General features: G+C 42.9%; 1 protein-coding gene across 2 annotated transcripts in view; it reads left to right on the top strand.

Annotated features, from left to right (window-relative positions):
* Positions 1 to 20764, top strand: part of LOC137377791 (sodium- and chloride-dependent neutral and basic amino acid transporter B(0+)-like) — a 97385-nt gene that overhangs the window by 19129 nt on the left and 57492 nt on the right. For both annotated transcript variants that reach the window (XM_068047848.1, XM_068047849.1), the window contains exons 4-7: positions 7919 to 8086; positions 13362 to 13500; positions 14675 to 14807; positions 15517 to 15657. In XM_068047848.1, the coding sequence (XP_067903949.1) occupies positions 7919 to 8086; positions 13362 to 13500; positions 14675 to 14807; positions 15517 to 15657 (581 nt within the window). The remainder of the gene's footprint in view (positions 1 to 7918; positions 8087 to 13361; positions 13501 to 14674; positions 14808 to 15516; positions 15658 to 20764) is intronic.

The following is a 20764-nucleotide window of genomic DNA, read 5'->3' as shown; positions in this document are numbered from 1 at the left end:
GCGACACCAGAAAGATCTGGCCCCATATTGCTGGCGGCGCACCCCTCCCCCCGCCACTGCTCGGCAATGGGAGACCAATTTCAATATGTAAATACCTGAATTAATGACTATCCAAGGCAGAACACTGGTGGGGAAGGCGAGCGGGTAGGTTTTCCAGTACAGGAGGAGGGGCTGGGGTCAAACTTATTTGATTGGTGTAGGGGATGATGGGAAGGGTTACAGGGCACTGTTTATGAACTTTTTGGGGGGAAAGGGCAGGTGGGCAGGGAAAGTGTTTTGTGGGGGGGGAGAGGGGAAAATTAAATATTTTAAAAATGTTTTGAAACCTCTTTTTTTAAATATTTAAATTAAATGGAAGGGTTTGAAGCTCTTTAAAAATGGCATCAGCGCCTGTGCAAGGGCTTCTGATGCCATTGCCGGGGATGGACCAACCACCCCCACCACACTATCGGGGTGGGTGTTCCACCCCAGCCATTTAAATGAGCCACTGCGCTGAATATTACATGAAGGCTGGGGAGTCAGGAGGTGAGTTTCTCGTCGCAGCATTCCTAGCCTCTAACCTGCTCTTGTAGCCACGGTATTTATTTGGCTACTCCAGTTCAGTTTCTGGTCAATGGTAACCCCCAGGATTCTGATAGTGGGGGATTCAGTGATCATAGTGCCATTGAATGTCAAGGAGAGATGGTTAGATTCTCTCTTGTTGGAGATAGTCATTGCCTGGTACTTGTGTGGCATGAATGTTACTTGCCACTTATCAGCTCAAGCCTGGATATTATCCAGGTCTTGTTGCATTTCTACACAGACTGCTTCAGTATCTGAGGAGTCACGAATGGTGCTGAACATTGTGCAATCATCAGCGAACATCCCCACCTCTGACCTTATGATTGAAGGAAGGTCATTGATGAAGCAGCTGAAGATGGTTGGGCCGAGGACAGTACCCTGAGCAACTCCTGCAGTGATGCCCTGGAGCTGGGATGATTGCCCTCCAACAACCACAGCCATCCTTGTTTGTGCTAGGTACGACTTCAACCAGTCGTGAGTTGTGATTCCCATTGACTCCAGTTTTGCTAGGGCTCCTTGATGCCACACTCAGTCAAATGCTACCTTGATGCCAAGGGCAGTCATTCTCACCTCACCTTTGAGTTCAGCTCTTTTGTCAATGTTTAATCCAATGCTGTAATGAGGTCAGGAACTGAGTGGCCGTGGCACAACCCAAACTGAGCGTCACTGAGCAGGTCATTGCTAAGCGAGTGCCACTTGATTGCACTGTCAATGACATCTTCCATCACTTTACTGATGATCAAGAACAGACTGATGGGATGGTAATTGGCTGGATTGGATTTGTCCTCCTTTTTGTGTACAGGATATACCTGGGCAATTTTCTGCATTGTCAGGTAGATGCCAGTGTTGTAGCTGTACCGGAACAGCTTGGCTAGGAACGCAGCAGGTTCTGGAGCACAGGTCTTCAGTTCTATTGCCGGAATATTTCTTATGTTCTTATGTTGTCAGGACCCATAGCCTTTGCAGCGTCCAATGCCTTCAGTCATTTCTTGATATCACACGGAGTGAATCAAATTAGCTGAAGACTGGCAGCTGTGATGCTGGGGACCTCAGGAGGAATCAGGCATTAATTATAAAAGGGACTTTAATTATCCAAATATAGACTTGGCTCATAGTAGTGTAAAGGGCAGAGAGGGGCAAGAGTTCCAAAAGTGTGTTTAGGAAAGTTTTTGAGAGCAGTATGTTTCCAGTTCGACGAAAGGGGAGGCACTGCTGGACCTGGATCTTTGGAATGAGGTAGGCCAAGCTGATTAATTGTCAGTCGGCGACCACATTTATGGGACAGTGAGAATTGTATCATAAAGTTTAGTTTGGCTGTGGAAAAGGTTAAACAACAATCCAGAGTAACAGTAATTAACTGGGGGAAAGCAAACTTCATTGGGGTAAGAAAGGATCTGAGCCAGATAAATTGGAATCAAAAACTGGCAGGAAAAAACAATACCTGAACAATGCATTACTTTCAAAGAAAAGAAGAAATATTTTGGGCACAGTCAAGGTATAGTCCCTCAAAAAGGAAAGGTAGGGTGAGTAAAGCCAGAGCTCCCAGGATATCAAAAGAGATAGAAATTAAGATAAAGAAGAAAAAGTGTGCTTAAGACAGATGTCATTTAGAAAATACCATTGAGAACCAGGCTGGATATAAAAGGTTCAGAGTGGAAGTGAAAAAGCAAATAAGAGAAACAAAGTATGAGAGTATGAAAGGAGACAGGCAGTTAACATAAAAGTTAACCCCAATGTCTTCTACAGTGTTACAAAAGTGCTTCTGTTTTTGTTAAATATATTTTTGAGGATTCATAGTCAAACCGAAGAAATGTTATACCAGTTTTTTTTTCCAAAAGGATCACGAAGAGGACACTGAAAGGACTTGTTTGACAACAACGTTTACTTTTTGTCACAAGACTCTGGTGAAAAATAGAACAGAAACCCTGGCAACTGGGGCAGATGTGTGCAGAGAAGTGACAAGTCAGACAGTGGACTTTCTGTTTCTGCTTGCACTTTTGAATTGTTTTGAGTTGGGAATAAACTGTTAAAAAGGGGTTGGGGTTTTTAATAATAAAGCTGAAGGAGAGCCCCAGCTGAGCCTAGCCTGTACCATTTCTTTAAAAAGGGGGAGAACTTCCAAAGAGAGTGGAGAACTCCCAAAGGAGGGAAAAGAATTCCCAAAGAAAGAGACAAGTCCACAACCCAGCTCAGCTTTCCAGCAGCTCTCTAAAAGACCCTTAGATGTCCACTGTGACAACTCATTTCGTCTCCTGTCTTTGAAGAAAAGCCTGCTAAATTAATTCTCAATGCTGCCTGAAAAGAACAGTTCTAAAAGATCCCATTGACCTGTCTATGTATACTTAGAGTCTAGAAAGTACGCCAATTTTGGAACACAACATATCTCATGTTTTTTGTTTTTAAGATTGAGCAAATATTCAGCCTAAGTGCTTTTTTGTGTCTGTTTTGTTGTAACAGAGCTCGAAACAAAAATCTTTTTTATTTTTGTGGCTAACGTGTGTGTGTGTGTGTGTGTGTGTGTGCGTGCGTGCGTGCGTGCGTGCATGCGTGCGTGCGTGCGTGCGTGTGTGTGTGTGTGTAAGGTAAAAAGGGACCTTTAATATTTCAATCTGTGTGTTCATGCTTTACTTCATTACTGGTTAAGACTTGTTTTATAACAAACTTATAATTTTGTTGTTTATTAAAGAAACCTGGTTGGTGTGCTTTATTCTGGGATAAAAATAGAGTCGATGATTGACTGCATCGGTAAGTGGGAAAACATTTAAATCTATGTTGTGGAGAAGTGGCACTAGAATAAACAGTGGATTCCTCCCACCTCGGTCATAACAATAGGAGCATAAAGAGTAAAAGGAGGACTGGGGCCGGTTGGGGTCCAGAAAGGGGATTTACGCAAGGAGGCAGAAGGCAGAAGGCATAGCTGAGATATTAATTGAAATCTTTGCATCTGTCTTTACCAAGGTAGAAGATGCTACCCAGGCCACAGTGAAAGAGGAGGTAATTAATAGAAGGATTTAAAATTGATAAGGAGGAGGTATTGGATAGGCTGTCTATACATAAAGTTGATAAGACACCAGGACTGGATGAATGTATCCAAGGATCATCTCTAGGGAAGTGAGAAAGGAAATTGCAGAGGTACTGGCCGTAATTTTCCAGTCTTCCATAGACTTAGAGGTGGTGCCAGAGGACTGCAGAATTGCAATTGTTACATCTTGTTCCAAAAAGGGTGTAAAGATAAGCTCAGCAACTACAGGCCAGCCAGTTTAACTTTGGGTTCCGAAGAAGGGTCACTGACTCGAAACGTTAACTCTGCTTCTCTTTCCACAGATGCTGCCAGACCTGCTGAGTGATTCCAGCATTTCTTGTTTTTGTTTCAGATTTCCAGCATCCGCAGTATTTTGCTTTTAGTTTAACTTTGGTGTTGGGGAAACTTCTAGAAAAAGTAATTTGGGACAAAATTAATAGTTCCTTGGACAAATACATGTTAATAAAGGAAGGCCAACATGGATTTGTTAAGGAAAATATTGTTTGAATTGCTAGAGTTTTTTGAGGAGGTAACAGAGAGAGCTAATGAGGGCAATGCTGTTGATGTGCTGTACATGGACCTCCAAAAGGCATTGATATAGTGCTGCACAACAGAGTTGTGCGCAAAGTTATAGCTCATGGAATAAAAGGGACGAAGCAACATGGATACAAAATTGTCTGAGTGATAGGAAACAGAGAGTAGTGGTTAAAGGATATTTTTCGAACTGGAAGAAGGTTTGTAGTGGAGTTCCCCAGGGGTCAGTGTTGGGACCCTTGCTCTTCCTGATATATATTAATGACCAAGACCTTGGTGCACAGGGCACAATTTCAAAATTTGCAGATGATACAAAACCTGGAAGCACTGTGAACAGTGAGGAAGATAATGTGGAACTTCAAAAGGACATAGACAAGTTGGTCGAATAGGCGGACAAGTGGCAGATGAAGTTCAATGCAGAGAAGTGTGAAGTGAATCATTTTGGTAGGAAGAACATGGAGAGACAATACAAAATAAAGGGTACAATTCTAAAGGGGTGCAGGAGCACCCTGGGTGTATAAGTGCATAAGTCATTGAAGGTGGCAAGACAGGTTGAAAGAGCAGTTAATAAAGCATACAGTATCCTAGGTTTTATTAATAGGAGCATAGATTAAAAGAGCAAGGAGTTTATATCATACTTGTATAAAACACTGATCTGGCCTCAACTGGAGTATTGTGTCCAGTTCTGGGCATCGCATTTAAGGAAAGATGTGAAGGCATTTGAGAGAATGAGAAAATATTCACGAGAATAGTTCCAGGAATGAGGAACTTCATTTGCGAAGATAGGTTGGAAAAGTTGGGACTGTTTTCCTTGGAGAAAAGAAGGCCGGGAGGAGATTTGATAAAGATATTCAAAATTATAGGGAAAATCTGCTCCCACTCGGGAAAGGAGCAAGAATGAGAGGGCACAGATTTAAAGTGATTGGCAAAAGAAGAAAAAACGACATAAGGAAAATCTTTTACACACAGCGAGTAGTTAGGGTCTGGGTGCACTGCCTGAGAGTTGGTGAAGGCAGATTCAATTGAGGTTTTCAAAAGGGAATTAGATAGTTATCTCAAAAGAAAAAATGTGCAGGGTTATGGGGAGAAGGCGGGAAAATGGCACTCAGTGAATTGTTCACCCGGAGAATCAGTGCAGAATGGCCTACTACTGTGTCGTAATAATTCTGTGAGTCTGTAATTCTGTGCACCTCCCATGCTGCTCAATGCACCACATCCCCATCACTCACTCAGCAGCACTCCCGAACACTCAATACTCACGCCCAACATCCACATGTTCCGTCTCACCGTCACATACCTACCAATGCTGCCAGCCTCACACCCATCTCTCACTGCCAACACATACCTTCAGCTGTGGCAGTCACATCACCCAAACACTGTGCAACAGAATCACTGACATTCTACTCACTTGCAGGCCAAGGTGGCACACAATAAAAGGGAGCAGAACAGAACCGCCAGGGGCAGGGATGCCTGCATCTCCTGAGCCCTACGGAGGAGACGGCACTCAGCATCATGGGGCCAGCTGTGACAGTGCTGGTGCCATCAGGAATCACTGACAACATTGAGGATGATGGCATGTTCCTGCCTTATGACCCTTCTCACCCTCATCCTACTGTCTGGCGTGATGTGCAAGCTGCGGATGGTGTGACTATGAACCTCTTGCTTCTCACCGTCCCCCTTCCCTCACAACAACCTTCTCCTTCTGATTTCCTGCTTTCAGACACCGAAGAACTGGCCTTGGCTCAGTCACAACAGCCCAAGGAGGAAGAGAGAGAGTAACAACACAGCACTGATGAAGAGGCACCATCTCTTATCTGATACCTGCTCAGATATTGGCACTGCATGTACCTTAGAGGCTGGTATAGAGGTGGAATCAGCATGTGGTGAGTCACCGGGCACGATTAGGCTGCATCCAGGCCAGGGGTAAGGGATGGTTTGTTTACCAGCTCACTGGAGGGTGAGGTCACAGACGAGTCCTTCTGTAGAGGACTCAGATGAGGATCTCGATGGAGTGGGATACTGGAGTGCGCTGATGGACATGCACATGGAGATGCTGGATGCATTGGCTGGACTGCTAGACAGGCTCCTATCACTGTCAAGGAACATGGAGCATGGACTCCAACTTGGCAGAGGGCAGGCTGCAGAGCTTTCCCTCTCTGCATTCTCTGCTCAATCTCCCTGTCATCCTGCAGACCGAGAGGCACTGCCACTGCTGCTTCCACACCTGTCACAATGTTTGTGTGGACAGGTCATCGACTCCTCTGACCTCCTGACAGGATGCAGCAACACTCCCTGACAAATCAATGAACTCAATAAAAAACCTCCAAAATCACACCAGAGTAATTCCAGACATGTTACAGAATAGAAAGTTCTTAATCATCTTATCTACAATGTGGGTGCCTGGCAGAAGCCCATCCAGCAGCAGAAGCCTGGTTGTTTTCAGAGTGATCGATAAAGACATTGGCATGACCTGCATGGTCCAGATTGGAATCCGGGCCTCACATCAGTCAGGTGGGCTGAGCAACATCACAATACTGTCACTTCAAGGCCTTCCAGAGCATGAAGGGGATGCCCAGGGTGTGCCTGGCTCCTCATAGAACAGCACATAGGCCGGGCAGGAATCCAGACCCCAGTAAATGGCACTGGACCTCTGTGTATCTCTGCCAGTGGCCCTACCAAGGGAATTTTGTGCCCAGTTTTCTCCTTCCCTCTTTTGTTAAATATTGGGAGTACATTTGCAATTCAAAGACACAACTCCTGAATTTAGCGAGCTTTGCAAAGTTATGACAAACACATTTGCAATTTCCCCACCTGTTTCCTTTAATAATCTAGATTGAAAGCCACCTGGTCCAGGAGATTTATCTGTCTTCAGTCCCACTTGTTTTCCATTGCCTTTTTAAAAATTTTTATGACACATTAAGTTCAATAAGTTACACAAGTTATTTTAGGCTCTCTCATCTCGTTGGTATTTTGTCCACTTTCTCTACTCTAAAAATGGATACAAAATATTCATTTATCACTCTGCCAATTTTTGTATCCATTATATACTCACCTGCATCTATCTTTAATGGGCCCACTTTCTCCCTTATTACTCCCTTTGTCTCAAAAATATTTATATAAACTTTCAGTTTGCTTTCATATCACTTGCAAATTTTATTTCATTTTTTTGCACCTCTAAATACTTTCCTTGTCTCCCTTTGTTGTTTTTTAAAGCTCTCCCAGTCTGCTGGATTTTCACTTATCCTTACATTTGGATAAATCTTTTCTTTTAGCTTGATACAGCCTCTTCCCTCATTTGTTGACCATGTTTGTTTCCCTGCACAAGTGGAATTCTTGTTTTTTGGCGGATGTTCTGGTTTTGTGTTCCACCAAAATCTTCCTTCAAAACGTCCCACTGTTTGACTGTGAACTTACCCATAAAATGCTCAGCCCAGTTTATTGTCGTCAATTTAATTTGCATTCATTCAAAGCTCTTACTTAAATTTAAAACTTTGGTTGTGACTCTTGCTTCTTGCGCTCAAACCCAATAACAAATGTAATTATGTACAGATATTTCACCCACTCCATTATGAGTCAGAATGTCTCTAACTCATGCTCCAACTCAATGACCCTGAGCCAGAGTGAGTCAAGGCAGTGACATTTCCTACAGGTGTGATCAGCCAGTACAGTCTCACTGGTCTCCATGGTGCCCGATTGCAGCCAAACACAATTGGTTTATCTGACCAGCCACTTCCATATCAAAGAGCTCATTTCAAATAATTAGTTCCCAATCTAATCTCCTGTTCATTGTTCTATTTTAAGGTGTGGGGATCACCATGGTCCTTGTGATTACAATTTCCAACATTTCCTACTCCTGCATCATCGGCTACAGTCTATACTACTTGTTCGCTTCCTTCCAATCCCCCCTGCCGTGGGCAGACTGCTTCAGCTGGTGGGGTGCAGATGAAACCTGCAGCAGGATTCCCAAAGGTAATGTGTTAATTTCTATTGGGTAAAGTATAAACACTGATGATTCACATTTCATTCTGTCAGTCTGAATGAGAGAGAAAAGTTAACAATAGTTTCAGTGACCATATTCATTTTGATCATACAGCAGAAATGCTTGGTTAGAAATCAGCAACAGGAATTATGTTACTGAGTCACTGGGATTGCAGGATAATCATTAAGGAAATAAAATTGAATGGTGAAAAACTATGAAAGAAAATAATTGATCTTCCATAGTGTTGCTCATGAGAGAAACAAAAGAGTCTCTCTTGTCTTTGCCTCTCAGCTGTTCACATAGTCTATAATTCTTTCTGATGCTCCTTTTTGTTTGTGTCCATTGTTTGTGTCTCTTTCTATCTCTATCTCTGTGTTTGTGCTTCACATCGATTCTCTTGTCTGTGTATCTCTCTGTCTTTGTGCAGGTTTTGTTTTCTCACTTTTTCTCTTCATGTGAGTTTTTTTTCCCAATGTGTCTCCCATTTTCTGTATATTTCTTACTCTGCCTGCCTCTCACAAACTTTCTCCCTTTTTGTTTCTTTGATTTCAAAGTCTTGTCTCTTTCCCTTTCCTCTCAACTCCCACAGAGACTTGCTGTTCGACTCATGACTCATTACACTTATCACTAACATACCAAAGATTAATTCTGAATCGACCAGAGCAAATTTGAAAATATTAATTGTAATGGGACAGTTTGAAAGAGAGGAAAAATATGTTTTGACTTTAGAAAAAGCTCTTATTATACAGACAGAGACTGTGGGTAATAATATAATGGACAACAATATTGTCATTAAATGATATAGAACAGCAATCGGAAACATTTAAAAATGTTTTCATTGGAATTCAGGAAAAAAAAATTCTGCTAAAAGAAAAAGAACAAACTAAGCAATAATAAGAAACCATGGATGAATAATGAGATTAGGGAAAAAGTGAGGGTAAGGAAAGAGATTTAAATTCAGTATATGGCCAGCAGGGGAGAGTATGACAAGAGAGTACATGGAGGTTAGCAGAGGACTCAAAATTTACATAATATGATGTAAGTCTGCAGGGTTTGGGTTCTTCACTTCAGCAAATCACTTCCCAGGTGGCAAAGGTAAAAATTACCCCAAAGTCTTTAAATTTGAATCATTTAGTTATCCCTCTGTGGCATTGCTCATGTTAGTCAAGATCGAGCCTGTAAGTGAAGTTGGTGGGCAGGGCAGGAAATAGTTGCACAAGGGCACACATATTGTACTTTTCTTTCTTATTTTTAATGTAGTACATTAATTTAATTAATCTAATTTTCTGGTGGAGAATGAGGCAGTGAGAACAATAAGGAATGAGATGGAAGGATGAAAGTGAGAGAGGAGGATGAAAGCTTCAGGACGAAATGGGATGAAGCGGAGGAGAGTAGAGCAGATGAGAGAGGAAAATTGAGGATGGAGACAGAGGATAAAGAGGAGTTGGACAGGAGAGAAGAGATAGGGCAGATATGAAGTGAGATAGAGACTGACGATAAGGAGAAGCTATAGAAGGAGTGGGGAGAGCAAAGACAGGGTGAGACTTGTTGAGGGAAAGAGGGGTAAGAAAGGTGGAAAGTGGAGAGAGGAACAACAGAAGGAGAGGTGAGAGGCTGGGGGCAGAAGGAGAGGTGGCTGAATGGATGAGAAGAGAGGGTAAGGGAGAGGAACTGAGGAGGTGATGAGAAAGGAAGTGTGATGGGAGGAGGTAGACTGAGTAGTTCTGGTAGCAGACAGAAGGGGGCAGGCAGGAGGGAAAGGAGATGGAGTGAAAGATAGGTAGGGAGGGAAGAGAGAGGGAGAGATGGAAGTCAACATTTGTCGAACTGGGGTTTTGGAGAGTGAATATTGCCTCAATGGATCTAGAATTTGAAGAGGCTGGTTTGTACCGTGTTCTGCTGTTTATTGAAACTGGAAATTGTTGTAAACAAGTGTTTAGGTAAGTCAACGGTTAATTTGTGACTTTTCATGTGTTAACTTTGTGAAGAGGATCATTTTTTGGATGATGTAGGAAGGGGAATGATGAACTTCCTTGCTGGAATGTCACTGAGTGGAATTTGTTTCTGGCAGAATATGATTGGAGAGAATATTCAAATTAGGGGAATATTTTGTACAATAGGATTGGTAAATAATGAAAATAGGACATAACTGTAATGAGAAAAAAGAAAAGCACAAAGAATTATCCACCAAGGGAAATGGCACAAAACTAAATTTGAAGAATAAATAGACTGGACAGTATGTAGACGATGGTCATTGCACAAGACATCTTCTTTCTCAGGCAGTTCCTCGGGATCAAGAATGACTTGTTTCCACTCTGGTTCGATGGGTTCAGAGATGGATGATTAGTCGAATGCATGATCTGCAGACTGCCACATGAGGACAGGTGGTGCTTGAAGGGTCAGGTAGATGAGTAGTTTAGAGGTTTGTGAACTCCCTCCAATGCCTCGACCGTGCCTCCACATGTACCCGACCAAGGCCCTTGAGGTGTCCCATGCCTTCCCGAATGAGAATTCTCCATCCCAGTTTTTCATGAGCCAGGGACCCCCACGAGTCGACAGGGATGTTTAATTTCTTCAGGGATGCGTTTCCAGTGTCCTCCTGGGAGTCTCCTGCCGCAACCAAGTTCTGAGTAGAACAGCCGCTTCAGGAGTTTGGTGTCTGGCAGGCCAATGACATGTCCCAACCAGCAGAGCTGGTTTCGGATGATTAGCACCTCGATGCTGGACAGGTTGGCTTGGGAGAGGATGCTATTGTTGAACTTCCTTTCTTGCCATTGGATTTGTAGGATCTTGCGGAGGCACTTCTGGTAATACGGCCCCAGTGATTTGAGGTGCATGTAGGAGCAAAGGGATCACTGCTGCCCATGATCTTCGTCTCATGTTTGAGATCCTGCTCCTCAGATACTCTTTTCCTTAGTTGGCCGACAGCAGAACTGGCACATTGGAGGTGAGGATGCACCTCATTGTCTGTATCTGCCTTTGCCGAGTGGAGGCTCCCAAGATATAGAAAATGATCCACATATTCCAGGATCTCGCCATTGATTTTGATTGATGGGGGTAGGTTTGTGTTGCAGGAGCTGTTTGGAAGAGAACCTTGCTTTCTGAGTGTTTAGTGAAAGACCTACTATCCCATATGCTTCAGAGAAGGAGTTAACAATGATCTGAAGCTCAGTTTCAGAGTGAGCGCACACGTAAGTGTCATCTGCATATTGAAGCTCGATGACTAAGGTTGGAGAGATTTTGGGTTTGGATTGCAGGCAGTGTAGATTGAACAGTTTCCCGTCCGTTATGTAGATTATCTCCACACCTGTGGGTAGTTTGCTGGAGGTGAGATGCAGCATTTCAGCGAGGAAAATGAAGAATAGGGTTGATGCAATGACACAGCCTTACTTGTCACTGGTCTTGACTGAGATAGTGTCAGTGATGGTTCAGTTGGTGAGGATCACAGCTTGCATGTCATTGTGGAGTGGACGGAGGATGGTGACAAACTTCTGAGGGCAGCCAAATTTAAGCAGGTTGCTCCATAAGCCTTCATGGGTGACAGTCAAAGACTTCAGTGAGATCGATAAAAGCCATGTGCAGCAGTTGGCCTTATTCCTGCATTTTTCTTGGATTTGCCACACAGTGAAGATCATGTCTGTGGTCCCTCTCGATGGGTGAAAACTGCACTGTGACTCCAGAAGGAACTCTTCAGCACTGGGAGGAGGTGATTGAGGAGGATCCTTGCAATGATCTTCCGTGTGGCCGACAACAGGGAGATTCCTACGTAGTTCCAGCTGAAACCCTCTCTCAGCTTCACTCAGCTGAACCCGGGGTTAAGCAGCATGAAGGAGCTTCATAAAGTTACTAAGAAGGACAATCAACTAATTACAGATTAGTAGCTAGATTATTTTTCTGGTTGTTGCTGCAATTCTACATGTTTTTGCTGTTTTCCGAAGTTTCTTCAAGTTTCAAAAAGTGCTCAGGGAGGGGTGCGGCAGCTGTTGAATTACTTTTTGTTGATTCAAGGCTTTTGCGCAAACTAGTAGCTCCCAGACATGGTTGCACGAGTAGGCCTTCCTGTTGGAATTGAGCATGACTGAGAGAATGAGCAGAGGCCACGCAGAGCAGGACAAGCTGCTGAAATGGGGAGGAGGAGGAGGGGTAGAAGGGCTCTTAGAGGAGGCCACAACCCCCCCTAGGGGTGTTCAGGGAACAAATCTTCAAACTGAACTTCAGTGACGAACAATGTTTGAAACATCAGTGCTTCACTAAGGAGGTCATCACTGAACTCTGTTACTTGCTGAAGCCACGACATCAACCTCAGAACAGATCAAGGATGACATAGTCACTGTGTAGATGATCGTGACTATGAACCTTTATGCATCTGGCTCCTTCCAAGCTGCTGTAACTATTATTAACATCTTGCAGTTTGCAGTGCACTGTTGCATAAGGAAGTTCACCGAGCCTCTTGATTCAAAGAGAGATAAGTTTATTTCATTCTCTCTTGCCAGAGAGAAGTAGGCAGAGTGAACATGGGGATTTCCAGTATTGCACGCTTACCTATGGAGTCCACTATGTACATTGCTTTGTGTGCACCTCATATCAACTCTGCCTCGTATCTGAAACTAAAAGGATTCCTGACCCTAAACGTGCAACTGGTGTGTGACATCGGAAGTGCATCATGCAGGTTAATGCACGGTAACCTGGCAGCAATCATGATGCATTCCTTTTGTGGCCATCGACTGTGCCATCTGTATTTCAGCCACTGCTGCAGATCAAAGGAAGGCTACTGGATGAGAAGGGCTGTTGACAATCCTCATGACTCTGGTTTGTACCCTGTGCACATATTATCAGTATACTTATAGGATAGTCTCACCAAAGTGGGCAGTCACAAAGGAGTGGCCCTGGGAGTCCTCAACATTGACTCCGGACCCCATGAAGTCTCATAGCATCAGGTCAAATATAGGCAAGGAAATCTCCTGCTGATTACCACTTACTGCTCTGAGCAAGCGCAGGCTAATCATGCATCATGATGCCCTCACTCATTTTGGGGGACTATGCAATTTAATCCCCATGGAATGTAAAGATAGGCATTGGAAGCAGTTAATATTTTCACCCATGATCCACAAGGATGTCATAAACTGAGGTCTAGGACCATGTGTTACCAGAGGATCATGTGATACCCATAAGTCTTGGGGCCCTAAGTTCATCAGCTGATTCTGTAGAAATGACAGCATCATTCCCAAAGAAATGTAATTCTAAAACACATTCCACATTTTCTAGATCCACTCTGCAATCTCACTCTGGATGATGGATATTTTGAAATAGTTAATACAACATGGCTGCATGCAAACAATGAAACTTGCCCAAATGGATCAGAAATCTACATTCCTCACCAGGGTCCAAGTGAGCAATACTGGGAGTAAGTAAATTACTACAGATAGCTGCACCTATAACCTGCACAGCTGTACCAGTAGCTTCCTCTTGGGAAGGTTAGTTGGGTGAATGTCCTGTTTGATGAGTGAAAAGCTGTTTGATTTAGATATACTATGAACGTCATACACCGATTACAAAATAACATCACAACAGAGGCCCTTTCATTAGTTAACAGTTGCCTGGTTTCTAACACTGCAGGCTTACTTCAACAATATTGATGCAGTGAAACCTTTATGAAACATCATTTTTATTTTCTTTTTCTTCAAGGAAGAAATTCGCCACTCGAATTCCTAAACATTCAATGGTTCAAATTACCTGTGACTGCCATCTCTTTCTCTGTGTTTTTAATTGAACACAGTATTGTGTTTAACTCATAGGCCTGGGAACTGAATTGGGTGAAACTGTCTGGGAGCAGGTGCCTTGCTTAATATGAAGAAGCAGAATTCAGTGGGAGACACAGTGACTCATGCAGGTAGTTTTAACAGAGCATTGTAAGGCAGTCAGTGCAGTACTGTCAGGAAGTCCTTCAAATCAGCTGTTCAGGGAATTTCATCTGCACTCATTGTTTAAACAAAGCCTTATGTTTAAAGTTTAGTTTAGTTTAGAGATACAGCACTGAAACAGGCCCTTCGGCCCACCGAGTCTGTGCCGACCATCAACCACCAATTTATACTAATCCTACACTAATTCCATATTCCTACCACATCCCCACCTGTCCCTATATTTCCCTACCACCTACCTATACTAGGGGCACTTTAGATTGGCCAATTTACCTATCAACCTGCAAGTCTTTGGCATGTGGGAGGAAACCGGAGCACCCGGAGGAAACCCACGCAGACACAGGGAGAACTTGCAAACTCCACACAGGCAGCACCCAGAATTGAACCTGGGTCGCTGGAGCTGTGAGGCTGCGGTGCTAACCACTGCACCACTGTGCCGCCCCTAAAAAAAAGAATGGAGAGAGAAATCATAAAGGATATCAAATATCATCTCAATTCTTGGTAACAATTCACTTCTAAAAATCAAAATTTAAATTGGATATTATTCAAATCCATGGATATTTTATTTAATACTGTGATGCATTATAGCTAATAGTGACTGTGTGCAATGTGATGAACTGTATTATTATATCAGATGTTTTCTGTTGTCATTTTATTTAGTAAAGTGGTTTTACGCCGTACCAGTTCAATGGATGAGACTGGGGAGATCGTCTGGTATTTAGCCCTCTGTCTGTTTCTGGCCTGGCTGATAGTTGGGACAGCGCTATCTAAAGGAATCAAATCTTCAGGAAAGGTAAAACAATTGGTGAAGAATAGAATTAAAACTAGTGACAAAGTGCAGATTTCTGCAACAATCTAAGTAGAATTTATAAATCATCTGTGAAGTGGGCTGGTTTATCTCACAGGCCATGTTAACGGTGACTCTTTGGAAAGTGTGAGATCCATAATTCATGAGCACTGCAGGCCTGAGTGCGATCTGAAAATCTTTCTCCTGAGTGAAAGAACAGCAGCAATTCCCCAAACCCCTGAAATGTGTCCCTCATTCTGAGGGTTTCTGTCACTGATACAGGAATTTGGGTGAATTTCCAATTGCTCTGGAAGGCTGGGCAGGGCTGGATAAGTGATTGAGCTGATTAGGGTCATAGTTTTATTTGAGTGAAATGAGATTTATCTGGACAATGAGAATGACAAATAAACCTGAGGAGTAAATGTGAGGAGATAAATATATTCAACACTCTGTTTTATTCTTTTGTTTAAATGTGTTACTATCCTGAATATAGGATGTAAATAAATTAGAATAATATTGTGCTGTTTAAACTCAGTTACAATATATAGCTCAGAGTTAAATATACCCTCCATGCAGTTACAACTTATTCAATAATCTTCTGGTTCATTTTCTGCGTTGTTTACAATACTATTAGTTTTTCATTTAATTGGATTCAATACTGCAAATGTTGTACCAGCAATACAGGAAAATCTAACAAGCTTCTCTCCATGGTCAGGTGGTTTATTTCACTGCGACATTCCCTTATGTGGCTCTGACCATAATCCTGATCCGAGGTGTTACACTGGAGGGAGCTGATAAAGGAATTGAATTCTACATTGGAAGCCAGTCAGACTTCTCAAAACTGGCTGATGCTGAGGTAAATACAACAATGTAACTTATAGAATTTCAAGTGTATGTTTTATTTGAATTGTTTAATGTTTCACTTTTTTGTCTGTTTCTGATAGTCAATTTAAAATCTCAATGTTGCTTTTGGGTCCTTGTTCAAATCAGGGAAAAATATTTTCAGGTATTACCAATTTTTAACTGAGACCTTGGGCTGAATTTTACTAGCTCTCTGGAGACGGGTTTAGAGGTGGGAAGGCTTCTAAAATGGCGGTGGAAAGTGTCTGGAGGGAAGCCTGACATCTTCCAGGTACCACAGGTTATTGCAAGAAGCAGCGCAGCCACCCGCTGACTGGAAGCAGGTGGTTTATTAATTCAATTAATTGGCCCATTAACGGCCACTTTCCGACCCATTGGCATTTTACTGGTGTCAGAATCGGCCCCCGCTGCATGTCAAGACCGCCAGGTATACTGAGGCGGGATCCCAGGGGGGTTTCTAGGGGAGGCCTTCCTTTATGGCCCACGCATGGGCCCCCCAGTGACAGTGGCTGCTCCCATGGCTCTGACATTGCCGGTGGAGGGTTCACTCCTCTGATCGCCGGGACCTGCCTGCTGGAACTGACACAGTAAAAAACAAACTACCTGCCCTTCGACAGCACCTCAACATGAAGGCACCCTCTCCTTCTCCCTGCAGCCCCTATCGGTGGAACTGCCAAGGCTGTCAAGCCTTCTGATTGGACCGGAACTCTGAGAGGTGGGTTGCTGTTCTTAATTAGACGGTGGTCCTGATGGGCCACCATTCTTAATTGGCCACCACTCGGGGTTTCACCATCTGTTTGCGTGGGCTCAGGCCCAGCTTTCAGTCCTGGAGGTTGGATTTTCTGGACTCACATAAAATCCTGGCCCTTGTGTTTCATTCCAATGAGTTAGTTTATGGCTTTTACCATCTTGATGTTAACAGTTGGGAACAGATAGAAAGGGCTGCGAGGGGAAGAGAAGAGAAAGGATAGAACTGGATGAGATGGGGTGACAAAGAATGGAATGCAATGGAATTTATTCTTGATGCCCACTTCTTTTTGAAACCTTGGAACCGATTCATTCATACGATTTTCAGGTGAAAAGCCTCATTAATCTATGGGGTAAATATTGTCCCAAAATTGGCTGTCGCAGAGCAATGAACAATGTTCACTCTACACTAGACTTGCTCTTACCCTGATATTTGGTATTGCAAGTAGCTGGAAGTGGGAGATGGAAACGGCACAACATCATCTGCATCTGGGATCTGAGTGAACATGGAAAGCAACTCCTTAACTAATCAGATTGTAGTATTGGGAAATTCACAGCACAAGGACCGAGACATAGAAGGAAGTGTAAGTTAGAGTGGGTGAATTCAATGTCAAATCAGGTACGGAAAGAAAAATAAAGAGAGGAAAAATGTTTAAAAAAATAATTAACTTTAACCTTTTTCTCAATCTCCAACAATAATTAGACCCTGACTCCATAAATGTAATAGTTAATTTTAAGAGCCAGAGAGATTGACTGGCAGCAATTAACACTTAGCATATCGTTAAAAGATGACTTATATTTGAAATAAATTGAAACAAATTTCTGTGACCAGTTTAGTTTGTATCTATAGTGCAAGTACAGGAACTTTATGTTGTATGATTGCCTTTAAGAGTAATGTCCCTTTAAGATCTTAGTATGCTAATGAGCTGCGTAATGGATGCAGTCATGTCTCTACATGCCAGTCTCACTCTGTAACTGTAACACCAAGAGGCATGTTCTGTAAATAGGTAGCTCTGCACTGTATATGATAGTTAATTGTATAAACCTATTTTGAGATCTTCAACTGCCTAAACTCTACGCATCGCATTTATGTTGCATCAGATAACATCAAAAGCTTCTCAGTACATGGTGGCAGCTGTGGTGAGAAGACAGAATCCAAGATTGGAGACCACAGGAAAACAGCTTTAAAAACTACCTACAGCTAAAAGAGAGAAAGCTAAAAGAAACACTGGCCGAAACAGTGTAAAAAAAACAATTTCCAGATATAGAAGGCAGAGCTGAATGACGGGCTGTAAATCATCACTGTGAGTGCGTGAGTCATTGGTACAGGAACCCCCTTTAAAGAAATAAAGCTTCAAGGTGCTTGCAAAGTTAATTTGTTTTAAAGGCTCTGTAAAAGAAAAAAAATCAGGGAAAATCCAATCTCTATCTCAGGCTGAGCGATTGTTTTCAAATGCTTCCCCATGCTGATCAGGTTCGTGCCATTATGACAGCAAAAAGCATAGGAATCCTCCATTCATGAAGGTCACAGCTAGAACACGAAAGGGAAACCATTAAATCACTTGAATGCTGAAGAGATTTCACCCACTCAGCCTGAATTTAAAAAGAAACTCATAAACCCACACAAGCATGAATAGTTGCCTCTTGAATGGCTATATAAACAAACCCTAGTTTAAAAAAAACACTTGAAATGCCTATTGCAGAACTGTATTAACAAACAGACCAGAGTGCTGGAAGCTCAATAAACAGACAAGCTGCTCCTGTCAATTAAACCAACCAGTCTACAGAACAGAGAATTTTACTTTATAGATAAAACAGTACAGAAGCACAGAAGCAAATTCTTACAGCAAGTTTAAAGTAAAAGAACAGCAGAAAGATAGATACCAATGTTTCCAACATGAACTGGAAAGCCTTGGATATCCTATTTGAGTTCAAACTGTTACAACAGAGAATGCAATTATGCTTTACAGACCAAGTAATTGTAGAACCAGAAAAACAGGTAGTAAAGATAATGATAGCAATTGGAAATGAGGGATTGCACAGAATCAATAACTCTTCCATATCTGAAGAGGACCATAAAGATCCTGCAAAGTTATGGAAAGTGCCCGAAGATTAACTCAGATTAAGTGAATTTTCAAATTCACTGCCTAGAATTGAGGTCCTACAGGAAACAGCCACAGGAATCAATAGACCAGTTCATCAGTAGATGTTGAAGTAAGGGAACTGAATGCGATTTCTCAGAAGCTGAGCTGTCAGACCAACAAATGGAACTGTGATTGTATCAACACCTATTGAAGTATTTCAGAAGAACATCTTGGGGACAAAGAATGTTCACGCACTTCTGAAAGATGGCAGGAAATACGAAGTCATTGTAGCTGGAAAAAAGCACCTGCAAACATTAGATGCAGCCAAAAGTATTGGCATGATAACCAGGTCGAAAAGAGCAAGGAAACTGTGTGGTAAGTTTGTTTGGTCTCACTCACAGCAAAATTGCCATGCATTTCATGACCTGTGCAAGGCATATGGTGCAAAAGGACATTGGGCCAATCTATGCAAGAATTCTGGCTCCAAACATGCGGCCAGAAGCCACAGTTAGACATAAACAAACAACAGGGCAACAGCAGCAAAGAAAGTGCCAGAGACCCGCAAAAACACAAACTGATAAACGAGGTCCATACCTGCGAGAAGACTCAGGTAGGAGTAAGTTTCAGTCAGAAGACAAGCAAGCAAATTATAGACCAGTCAGTCTTACATCGGTAGTGGGCAAATTATTGGAGAGGATTCTGAGAGACAGGATTTATGATTATTTGGAAAAGCATGGTTTGATTAGAGACAGTCAGCATGGCTTTGTAAGGGGCAGGTCATGCCTCACAAGCCTTATTGAATTCTTTGAAGATATGACAAAACACATTGATGAAGGAAGAGCTGTGGATGTGGTGTATATGGATTTTAGCAAGGCGTTTGATAAGGTTCCCCATGGTAGGCTCATTCAGAAAGTAAGGAGGCATGGGATTCAGGGAAAGTTGGCTGTCTGGATACAGAATTGGCTGGCCCATAGAAGTCAGAGGGTGATAGTAGATGGAAAGTATTCAGCATGGAGCTCGGTGACCAGTGGTGTTCCACAAGGATCTGTTCTGGGACCTCTGCTCTTTGTGATTTTTATAAATGACTTGGATGAGGAAGTGGAAGGCTGGGTTAGCAAGTTTGCCGATGACACGAAGGTTGCTGGAGTTGTGGATAGTGTGGAGGGCTGTTGTAGGTTGCAACGGGACATTGACAGGATGCAGAGCTGGGCTGAGAAGTAGCAGATGGAGTTCAACCTGGAAAAGTGTGAAGTGATTCATTTTGGAAGGTCGAATTTGAATGCAGAATACAGGCTTAAAGACAGGATTATTGGTAGTATTGAGGAACAGAGGGATCTTGGGGTCCATGTCCGTAGATCGCTCAAAGTTGCCACCCAAGTTGATAGGGTTGTTAAGAAGGCGTATGGTGTGTTGGCTTTCATTAACAGGGGGATTGAGTTTAAGAGCCGCGAGGTTATGCTGCAGCTCTATAAGGCCCTGGTTCGGCCACACTTGGAATATTGTGTTCAGTTCTGGTCGCCTCATTATAGGAAGGATGTGGAAGCTTTAGAGAGGGTGCAGAGGAGATTTACCAGGATGCTGCCTGGACTGGAGGGCATTTCCTACGAAGAAAGATTGAGGGAGCTGGGGCTTTTCTCATTGGAGCGAAGAAGGATGAGAGGTGACTTGATAGAGGGGTACAAGATGATGAGAGGCATAGATAGAGTGGATAGCCAGAGACTTTTTCCCAGGGTGGAAAGGGCTATCACCAGGGGACATAATTTTAAGGTGATTGGAGGAAGGTTTCGGGGAGATGTCAGAGGTAGGTTCTTTACACAGAGAGTGGTGGGTGCGTGGAATGCGCTGCCAGCGGTGGTATTAGAAGCAGATACATTAGGGACATTTAAGCGACTCTTGGATAGGTACATGGATGATGCTAGAATGAAGGGTAGGTAGTTAGTTTGATCTTAGAGTAGGTTAAAGGTTCGGCACAACATGGTGGGCCGAAGGGCCTGTACTGTGCTGTACTGTTCTATGTTCTATGTTCCACATTGTGAACCTGACGCATCATATGGACGAAGTTAAACAACTGGAAGCTTTTGCCTCGATTAACATCATGTGCCTAAAGAAAGCTGGCAAACATACACTCAAGGTCAAGATTGACACAGGCTTTAGTGCAAATATCCGATAAGTCCAAATGCTCAAAGATATGTATTGGAGTCGTTGGAAATCAATGATACAACTGACAACTGACAAACTATGTTCATACAATGGGTCACCCATCCCTTGCAA

Source organism: Heterodontus francisci, chromosome 15 (genome assembly GCF_036365525.1).
Source record: "Heterodontus francisci isolate sHetFra1 chromosome 15, sHetFra1.hap1, whole genome shotgun sequence".
Taxonomy (NCBI): Eukaryota; Metazoa; Chordata; class Chondrichthyes; order Heterodontiformes; family Heterodontidae; genus Heterodontus; species Heterodontus francisci.
This window is presented reverse-complemented; position numbering and strand designations above follow the sequence as displayed.